The following is a 10,694-nucleotide window of genomic DNA, read 5'->3' on the forward strand; positions in this document are numbered from 1 at the left end:
TCTGTTTGGGATGCCTCTCGGCTCTGTCTGTTTTAACCAGTCTGCCTGACTGTTCGGGCCAGGGGCATCTGATAACCTTGGGGTGCTTCACCTTTCTAAAGCAAGTGCCCATTTATTATTATACAAAATGACTCAGTCGGGGGATGTGATGACGTCAGAAGGAGATCAGTATGTACTATAGGCCTACATTGCTTCTGAATCTGCTGTCCAGTTTTAAAAATCTAGTAAAACCTTGAGACTAATACTGTGTCAAATCACGCCCCCTACAGGTGACTAAAGTTGATACATTCTTATGTCCTTTAAAAAATATATATTTAACCTTAATTTAACTAGGCAAGTCAGTTCACAACAAATTCTTATTCGGCCTACCGGCCGACCCCGGGCGACGCTGAGCCAATTGTGCACCGCCCTTTGGAACATCCAATCACGGCCAGATGTGATACAGCCTGGGACCATTTCTGACACAATAAAAAAAATGCATTTTTAATTAACTACAGTAAGAACATACAACATGGACATGTTATGTAGGTTTGGCTTATCTACAAATAAACATTGCACATGGTGATAAAATAATGTGATTTTACCTCCAGCCGACACGCGGCGCTGCACCCAACAAGCACTCTGCAATCGATTGCTATCCCTTCCAGGAGAGAAAACAAAGAACAACTTGGTTGTCAGCTAGCGTAAAGATTCAAACCATATAAATAATGGGCAAGAAGCATAAAAAGCACAAGTCTGAAAAATATGAAGGTAAGACACATTTAGATAGCCAATGCGCTGGTATTGGTTGAATTCCTCGGGCCATTAAAAGGTTAGCGCTTCATAGCTGTTTTCGCGCGAGCTTTGGTTAGCTAACGCATAATCACCCATTTGAATTCAGTGCAAGTTAGCTAGCTAATTTATCCAGCTAGCTTAGCCACATGTACCGAGCTCATTAACAGGTGTTAAAGTTAATAGAGCTCTAATTCGATTATTGCTGGTCGCCTTATCATGTATCCTATATGCATTGAACCAAAGATTGAACTTTGAAATGGCTAGCTAGTTACTATACTCATTTACATATTTTAGCCGATGGAGAGGTAACGTTAGCCAACTCGCCATGTTGGTGATCTGTTTGCAACATAGCTAGTTAAGCTAGCTAACTAGTTGGCTACCACAGTTGAGCTATCCGGCTAGCGAACTATTGGTTACAATCAAATATTTTGGAATATACTTCAAGCTAACCCAATGTGTCCCATCTACAGAGTACGGGGAGAGACCACTTAAATTGGTTCTGAAGGTTGCTGGAAATGAGGTGACGACTGGAAGCTCGAGCTTTGAAAACACATTTGACGAACATCCAGATTTAGAGAAACACAAGGACAAGAAAAAGAAGAAGAAAAAGGATAAGGAAAGGAACGATACCATGTCACCAGTTGATGACAAGAAAAAGAAAAAGGTGAGTTTGGGAATCCATGTTTTCATTACATGCCCCTGTTTACCTTTGTACTGTTTGAGGGAAATCTCCAGGGGAGACCATGGCTAAGCTCCACCTACAGTGCCTTGCAAAAGTATTCATCCGCCTTGGTGTTTTTCCTATTTTGTTGCAATACAACCTGTAATTTAAAATTGATTTATTTCGATTGAATGTAATAGACATACACAAAATAGTCCATATTGGTTAAGTGAAATGAAAAAAAATTACTTATTCAAAAAAAAAAAAAAAGTGGTGCGTGCATATGTATTAACACCCTTTGCTATGAAGCCCCTGAATAAGATCTGGTGCAACCAATTACCTTCAGAAGTCACATAATTAGTTAGATTGCACACAGGTGAACTTTAAGTGTCACATGATCTCAGGATATATATATATATATATCTCTATCTGTTCTGAAAGGCCCCAGAGTGTGCAACATCACTAAGCAAGGGGCACCATAAAGACCAAGGAGCTCTCCAAACAGGTCAGGGACAAAGTTGTGGAGAAGGACAGATCAGGGTTGGGTTATAAAAAAATATCCTAAATATTGAACATCCCACAGAGCACCATTAAATCCATTATTAAGAAATTGAAAGAATATGTCACCACAACAAACCTGCCAAGAGAGGGCCGCCCACCAAAACTCACGGACCAGGCAAGGAGGGCATTAATCAGGGAGGCAACAAAGAGACCAAAGATAACCCTGAAGGAGCTGCAAAGCTCCACAGTGGAGATTGTAGTATCTGTCCATAGGACCACTTTAAGCCATACTCTCCACAGAGCTGGGCTTTACAGAAGAGTTGCCAGAAAAAGAAGCCATTACTTAAAGAAAAAAAATAAGCAAACACATTGGTGTTCACCAAAGGGGATGTGGGAGACTCCCCAAACATATGGAAGCAGGTACTCTGGTCAGATGAGACTAAAATGTAGCTTTTTGGCCATCAAGGAAAACGCTATGTCTGGCGCAAACTCAACACCTCTCCTTACCCCGAGAACACAGTTTTCCCTCTCAGTGAAGCATGGTGGTGGCAGCATCATGCTGTGGGGATGTTTTTCATCGGCAGGATCTGGGAAACTGGTCAGAATTGGAGGAATGATGGATGGCGCTAAATACAGGGAAATTCGAGGGAAACCTGGTTTGTCTTCCAGAGATTTGAGACTGGGACAGAGGTTCACCTTCCAGCAGGACAATGACCCTAACATACTGCTAAAGTAACACTCGAGTGGTTTAAGGGGAAACCTTTAAATGTCTTGGAATGGCCTAGACAAAGCCCAGACCTCAATCCAATTGAGACTCTGTGGTATGACTTAAAGATTACTGTACACCAGCAGAACCCATCCAACTTGAAGGAGCTGGAGCAGTTTTGCCTTGAAGAATGGGCAAAAATCCCAGTGGCTAGATGTGCCAAGCTTATAGAGACATACCCCCAAAAGACTTGCAGCTGTAATTGCTGCGAAAGGTGGCTGTACGAAGTATTGACTTTGGGGGGGTGAATAGTTCTGTATTTTTGTCTTGTTTGTTTCACAATAAAATATTTTGGATCTTCGAAGTGGTAGGCATGTTGTGAAAATCAAATGATACAAACCCCTAAAAAATGTATTTTCATTCCAGGTTGTAAGGCAGCAAAATATTATTCACCCCCTTGGCATTTTTACTTTCGCAAGCCACTGTTTGATGAACTCCACCAACTGAGTGGCGCAGAGGCCATCTTTTAGGGGAATTCAGCTCTGACCACATGGATTTGCCCAAGAGCCCAATACTTAAACTTAAGTGGCTTTTGATTTTCGGAATTCAAATAGGGGTTTATTTGGCCCATTGACTGACGGACAGGTGATGTTTCAAAAATGTAAATGAAGTGTCAACAAACATGTTTATATGGTGCATTTAGATGACAAAGAAAAAGAAGGGACAGGACGCTGATACAGACTTGGATGATAGGGAGGCGAGCAGGACCCCTATCCGTTCAGATCTGGCGTCCTCTTTGAATAAAGTGGAAGGTAAGTTACTTGCCAGTTTCTACAATGACTGCAACTTTTCCATAATCCTTTCTTTGCCTTTCATTTCTATTGATATATGAAGTAATTTTAACCATTTATTTATCTTTCTTACTCTTCCTCTCGCTCCCTCACTCTCTCGTGTGCTTTTTCCCTCTCTCATTCTCAGAGAAAGAACTGACCCCACTGCAGGAAGCATTGAGCCAGCTCATCAGACAGCTCCAAAGGTGAAGCTTGTTAATAAGAAATTGACAATGAATTGATTATCAGTCTGTTTCCTCTGGTCTATAAAAAAATATCCCGGTGCCGTCTTTCGGATGCGATTTTAACCGGGTGTCCTGACTCTCTGTGGTCAAAGATCCCATGGCAGTTATCATAGACCGCTGCACCCCGATTCTTAAGGCACTGCATCTCAGTGCTAGAGGTGTCACTACAGACCCTGGTTTTATTCCAGGCTGTATCACAACCGGCTGTGATTAGGAGTCCCATAGGGCGGCTCACAATTGGCCCAGTGTCGTCCGAGTTTGGCCGTCGTTGTAAATAAGAACTTGTTCTTAACCGACTTGCCTAGTTAAATAAAACATTTCTAAAAAATCTGGTGTCCTAGCTAAATTCCCAATCTGGCCCTCATACGGCCACCTAATAAACCCTAGCTTCCAATTGGCTCATTCATCCCCCCTCCTCTCCCTTGTAACTATTCCCCAGGTTGTTGCTGTGAATGAGAATGTGTTCTCAGTCAACTTACCTGATAAAATAAATGTTGCATTGAGGCCTTTCAAAGCAACAACTGACTTTCTCTTGTAGGAAAGACCCAAGTGCGTTTTTCTCGTTCCCTGTGACTGACCTTATCGCTCCTGGATACTCCACGATCATCAAGCGGCCCATGGACTTCGGCGCAATGAAGGAGAAAGTCAAGAATGAGTATTACCAGTCACTAGAGGAGCTCAAGGTACACCTGTCAGCTGCACTACCTTCTTGACGAATAACTTTCAGAATAGCTTCATTATGTCTCATTCTAAAGCAGTGGATTGATTGACAATCAAGCCTGAGGTGTTGATTTAAATAGAAACCCAACGTTAAACATATGCAGAGTCCAGTGACTGACTGCAGTGTGTCTCCATTGATACAGGTGGACTTCAGGATCATGTGTGAGAATGCAATGATCTACAACAAGCCAGAGACCATTTACCACAAAGCTGCCAGGAAGCTGCTCCACTCTGGCATGAAGATCCTCCGCCCGGTAAGGAGAATGCGTCTACAGACGGAAATTTGACACATACATCTCACACATGCATATGGGATCTTCCCTTGAAAATGGGATTTAGTCCTGGATTAGGCTTAATCTGTGTCCAGGAAACTGGCCCTATATGTGTGCCTGAGTGAAATAATCACTAGTTGCCACATATGAACAGCAGAGGGCGCCATATTCATACCCCTGAATGTTTAGATATGAATCTTCACCACAGTTTTTATATATTTAAAAAAATAATTGGTGCCCTGTAATCACAAGACCCCTTGGTTGGAACAACAAGGGATTGTGGTGTACTTTGCGGTGAAACAAAGTCTACTCTCTCGCTGTCCCACAGGAGAGGCTTGAGAGCCTGAGGCAGAGTATTGAGTTCATGGCTGGCCTAGAGAACCCAGCCAACCGGTCAAGTAAGACTGGAGAGGTGGGAAACTCAAGCATGGGTCAGTGTAAAGATGGCCCCAGCCCCACAGATCCTAGCGAGACCGCCCAGTCTGCCCCACACACTCCCAGGTACCGTGATAACTTTACCCTGCACATGAACACTGACAATATGCTTTTAGGTATTAATTGCTTAGAGTCAACATATGGATTTCGATCTCGTACACAATTTACATAAACTAATATATAGACTACAGATAGGGGTTAAGGTGATTGTTCATAGCTTAGACTGTGAGAAGCTGTTCTTTACCAAACACAGATCCCAACCAGGAAGCAAGCAAGCAGTATTATACACTAATGTTAATAAGTCATGGATAGTGGGCTTGTTCTCCCAAGTGTTTGGTGGATCAGTTCTTTCCACAGACTCTGGCTGGAGGATGAGCGATAATGAAAGGAATGCCTCTGAGCGTGTCAGGTCTTGTGTTCAGTCAGCACTATGCAGCACGTTTCACACCAATCACTCTCTGAAACCTACGAGTTATTGTCCTTTTAAACCCCACTGAGGTGTAATGAGTAGAAAATGTCTTCTCTTACTTTTAGGTATTTTTTTTAACTGCATTGTTGGTTAAGGGCTTGTAAGTAAGCATTTCACTAAGGTCTACACCTGTTGTATTTGGCACATGCAACAAATACAATTTTATTTGAAATGCTTTCGCAAATAAGACTACAGCATGAGGACTTAAGATTTGATGTGAAGTTTGATTGAAAGTATACTGGCAGCATATTCATTGGGAACATGTACTGTAGCTATAGCATGAAATGTATTCTCTATTAGATTCAGATGTTATGACTGTTTCAAAATGTATTGTAATCACTAATGGCTGCCAGCAAAATAAATTCCTATTTTCAGCTGATCCTTTTTTGGTATTGAACAATGAAACCCTATGAATCAGTTAAGTTCAAAGTCTCCTACTCCTCTATATTCTGTTCTCCAATACTTCCAGGAAAGACAACGACTCCAAAGACGAAGTGTCCAAGGTCGTCAGTCAGGCAGAGAAGGAGCTTGAGGAGATCCGCAAGCTCATTGACGATTCAGGAGGCAAACTGTCCAACAGAGGGCTGGAGAGTGAGGTGAGAGCCATGGGCTATGGAAGTGGCTTAAACTGTTTAGGCCAACCAAGCTCTCTTACCCCATCTACTATGTAGGAAATGTATGGTCTAATTTAGTGAATGTATTCATTATGTTCACTAATGTAATAATACGACTGTTTTATTTGGTTATGTAGCTGGACTTTGAGAGGAGAAAGTCTGATGGTTCCACCACACTGGCAATCCTGAACCCAGTCGACCTTGTAGCTGGAGGTGGGTCCAGTCGTCACGGCCGCAATTAGCTAGTTGCGCTATATCCATTTCTATTTGTGCAACATGGGAAAACAGGAATCCATGATTGATTCCAACTGTTAACTCTATCAAGTGTGATAAAATCATCAGCTTTTAATTGTAAATTAGCCTCTATTTCTCAATCAACTCTTATCTCTACAGATGTGGGCTACTGCCCTGTGAAGCTGGGCATGATGTCCAACCGGCTGCAGAGTGGCATCAACACCCTGCAGGGCTTCAAGGAGGACAAGAGGAACATGGTCACACCAGGTAAGCTGAAGGGGCCTTAGTGGCGAGTTTTAATAATCAAAAGGCATTTCTTATATCGACTTCCATCGTCTCCCAAGAGTGGCTGAATAACCTCTTCATCTGAGTGTCTGAGACTACAGCGCTTGTATAGAAGCGCATGTATAAATCTAATGTTCAACCAACATGCCAGTATCCATTCATGGGCAACATTGTTTTTCCCTAAGGTCATGTAGCCATGTTAGATTGTGATTCTATAAAAATCTGTTTTTCATAGTCTTATAAATGTATCTCTCTCTGTGAGAGGCTGTGCTCTCAGCCTGTGGTCCTGTATCTCCATCAGTGTTTACGAGCTGTAATGTAATCCAATCTCTGATCTCACAGTATCGTACATGAACTATGGTCCGTACACCTCCTACGCACCCGCCTACGACTCGAGCTTCGCCAACATCGGGAAAGAGGACTCTGACCTGATCTACTCCTTCTATGGAGAGGAAGCCAGCCTCCAGGGATCTGAGAGGTATGCATGTTGCTCCTCATCCTCCCCCTACATTACGGTGTAATATTATGGTCCGGATCTGACATTTACAATAACAAGGGCCTACTTTACAGTAAATAATTCCAAACAAACAAAGCTTTGAGCATTCCAGCATGCTCATAACAGTCCAGATGCCCCTGTATTTCATTGGGTTTGTATATGAGAGTATGCATTTTATGGTTCTGTTGGTGTGGATGAGATTCATTGTGGTGGAGGCTAAAACCACATGGTAAACCTGATACGACCCTACTGCTGCTTCTGAGAGGAGACCAAATGTGACTACCATACACACACACACACACACACACACACACACACACACACACTGATGTAATGTGTTTGTTTTTGTGTCTGCAGCCTCTCGGAGTTCCTGTCCAAATCGGAGGAGCACATGTACAAACTGGCAGACAACCTCCTGGACGCGTTGACTAACGGGGAGCACTCCAAAACCCTGAGAGAGGTAGAACCATTAAGCATGGGAATTATACGGCTATTTTAACATTTCTTTGGACAATACTAACTTGATGCGTTCTTGTCCGTCAGACCCGTCCAGATGAGCAAGGGCCAACAGAAGCCTCTGAGACTGGAGACAAGGACATGGAGGTAAGTCTCAGCTACACTAGGACACTAAACCTGGACAACCTCAGCAGATAAAGGAGACACCACACCCTAGGTCTCAACTACACCCACCTGAAGTGAGCCCCAGCTATCCTGCTCCACCCCCACGAAACATGACCCAACTCCTTGACATAATGCCCGCTTAACCTGGAAGCCAGCCACACCAATGTGTCGGAGGAAACACTGTGCACCTGGTGACCGTGTCAGCGTGCATTGCGCCCAGCCGCCACAGGAGTTGCTAGAGCGTGATGGGACAAGGACATCCCTGCCGGCCTAACCCGGACGACGCTGGGCCAATTGTGCACCACCCCATGGGTCTCCCGGTCGCGGCCGGCTGCGACAGAGCCTGGATTCGAACCAGGATCTCTAGTGGCACGGTTAGCAACGGCGATGCAGTGCCTTGCGCCACTCGGGAGGCTCAGTGTTGGATAATATTAACAGCTTCTGCACATGCCATAACTGTTCTGTTCCAGCTGTGTCAACATGGCAAGCTCGTTCGCTAGCTGCCATGATCCAACACACGGAAAGAACATTTCCCCTTCAAAACACTGCCTCTCTCCACCAGCCCCTGAGAACAGGTCTGTTCACACACACTGTCAGGGATGTGGAAATGTCTGTTTTATTTCTGCGTCCCCTTCGTTGGGCGGCTGAATGGCTCCTCAGTCACAGCAGTGTAGAGGCTGGAGGAAAGAAAAGATCAGGTGTCTCAAGCACACAGCAGCTCTCTGTACCTGGCTGTTTGCTGTGCTTGGCCAGTGTCCAGTTTATCCTCATTCCCTGGTTGGGTGTTGCTGCTGCTCTTTATTTTATTGGAAAGGGCTTGGCAGAGGTATCGACTGTAGCTACCAGAAAAGAGCTGGCCTGGCTGATGCCTCTCCTTTTCAGGAATGCAATTTCAAAGATTCACTGACTGCAGCACTGGGTGACTTGGAATCCAAACAAAAATGCTTTTATTAACCTTTCTTTCATCCTTTTGTTTTTCCCTCAGGTGGTTGATCCGGAGGCCAGCAAGCAGACTGAAAGCAGACTAGCCTCCCTGGGCTCTGTGATCGGCCTGGGCTTGGACCTCCAGACTCCACCGGACCTCCTCTCTGAGGGTAAAGATCAGCTCTAACTGAGGAAACCGACAGCATGCCAGTTAATTCTCTAAAGCTACTGAGAGCCAAAGCGTTACATTTTAAATCCCCTAGGCTTACACCCTTCCTCAAGGTAATTTAGGCGTTTCTGACTCCTGCAGCCACCCTGGACTGTTGTAGGCCATATGCAGTCCCAGTTGAATGTAGTCTATGAAGATAATAGGGAGGATTCAAGAAATAGAACCCTGCACGTGTCAATGCAAGCTTCCTTAGGATATTTAAGAGTGTGTATATGTCTATGTGCATCAGAGGCCCAACACTTCCAGCAGAAGTTGGATGAGACTACAAAGCTCCTCCACGAGCTGCAGGAAGCGCAGAGGGAACGCTTGAGTGTCAAGCAGCCCCCCAACATCATCTGCCTGCTAGCCCCAACCACCAAGGAGCTGCAACTGGGTAACACGTCCTTTTTTCCTTTTAAAGGAGAATGGAATTCCACTCTGTAGTTTATTGGGGGGGGGGCTCTGATTCAAAGGGTTGAGTTAAATGCGGAAGACACATTTCGGTTGAAGTCATTGTTGTGCAGCTGACTAGATATCACCTTTCCCCCCCACAACAGTCTTTATTTTGGACCCTGTAAAAAAAAAATGCAACCAGAAACAGTTATGACTAAACATGGATTTCTGTCAAGCTATTTCCTTTTGACTATCTTAATTCCAGTGGAAGAAATTTCTGGGCCATCCATTTCTCAGCTACACCACTACCAGTGATCTTTATTTGGACTCCACCTTTGGCTTGAAGTTGGACTGTAATATAATTTCCCATTTGTCTCCCTGTAGCTGAGAAGGTGACCGGTAACCTGGCCCAACTGACCAGTCAGGTGGCTCCGGGAGATGTGAGCAGTGTGTATGGGATCAGGAGGGCCATGGGCATCGCTATACCCCTAGAGGCAGATGAACCACTCATAGACCTCACCACAGGTAGGCTTAAACCACCCGGCATCTGTTTCCCTAGTTATTTAGGTCATGGGTAGTAAACATTCTAACCATATACTGGTTGATTTTGTGAACGTGTTCAGTGAAGTAGTAGGCCTACTTGCAAAACTGACTTACCTTTTTAATTGCCCCTGAGGTGGTAAAGTTGTATTGAATGGTGTTACGGTATATAAAATGTTATGGCTACATATGAATTGAAATGTCAAAGCTATTCCCGTCATCTTGATTCCAGTTGATGCTGAGCCAATGGATACCTTGCCTGAAGTTCAGCAGATTCCAGTCATCGCAGTATAATGGAATTTCACAGCAACCATCCTCCTGATAACATCCAATCTCTGTTGTAGTGTACAAAAAGGTTCTTTGTTTGCATTTCTTTTAAACCTTTTTATATATAAAGCCATTTGTCATCTACCTTATCCAATCTGATATTCCGTGTCTTCGTAAATCAAGTTGGGATTCAGCCTTTAAAAAATCAACTTGCGAAACAATTTATCGCAACTGTACAAAATGCAAACTCACATTTAGTCCTCAGACAGCATAAGATGAAAGCAACACGACAGACGTTGACTAAGGCCACAGGACAAGTCAGTGTTGCGTATCTTAAACGTCTGCCGTGGACCTTTTTTTATCTATCAAATCATTTATGGGTAACAATTAAGTATGTTACTGTGATTGTTTTCAATTAAACAATGGTCAAACAGCTTCTTAGCTAAATTTGCTCTTTGCTAGGACTGTCAGTGGTGTGATTGGGGAGTGGAGAGCTGAA

At 43.9% G+C, this 10,694-nt stretch overlaps 1 protein-coding gene across 1 annotated transcript; it reads left to right on the forward strand.

The window, feature by feature from the left end:
* The first annotated feature begins 384 nt into the window (after nucleotides 1-384).
* LOC139575837 (bromodomain-containing protein 7-like) lies at nucleotides 385-10,344 on the forward strand. The gene is made up of 17 exons (XM_071401193.1): nucleotides 385-750; nucleotides 1,245-1,438; nucleotides 3,346-3,454; nucleotides 3,621-3,678; nucleotides 4,256-4,400; nucleotides 4,581-4,691; nucleotides 5,038-5,210; nucleotides 6,083-6,209; nucleotides 6,365-6,440; nucleotides 6,621-6,728; nucleotides 7,089-7,224; nucleotides 7,600-7,702; nucleotides 7,786-7,845; nucleotides 8,849-8,957; nucleotides 9,246-9,389; nucleotides 9,773-9,913; nucleotides 10,161-10,344. The coding sequence occupies exons 1-17, from the start codon at nucleotides 708-710 to the stop codon at nucleotides 10,220-10,222; spliced, it is 1,899 nt and encodes a 632-aa protein (XP_071257294.1). The 5' UTR covers nucleotides 385-707; the 3' UTR covers nucleotides 10,223-10,344.
* Nucleotides 10,345-10,694: the final 350 nt, after the last annotated feature.

Source organism: Salvelinus alpinus, chromosome 5 (genome assembly GCF_045679555.1).
Source record: "Salvelinus alpinus chromosome 5, SLU_Salpinus.1, whole genome shotgun sequence".
NCBI classification, from domain to species: domain Eukaryota; kingdom Metazoa; phylum Chordata; class Actinopteri; order Salmoniformes; family Salmonidae; genus Salvelinus; species Salvelinus alpinus.

Coding starts and splice junctions, on each gene's coding strand:
- LOC139575837 (XM_071401193.1), top strand. CDS start 708: ATGGGCAAGAAGCATAAAAAGCACAAGTCTGAAAAATATGAAG. Junction 4,692..5,037: donor GCATGAAGATCCTCCGCCCG/GTAAGGAGAATG, acceptor GCTGTCCCACAG/GAGAGGCTTGAGAGCCTGAG. Junction 6,441..6,620: donor AGTCGACCTTGTAGCTGGAG/GTGGGTCCAGTC, acceptor TTATCTCTACAG/ATGTGGGCTACTGCCCTGTG.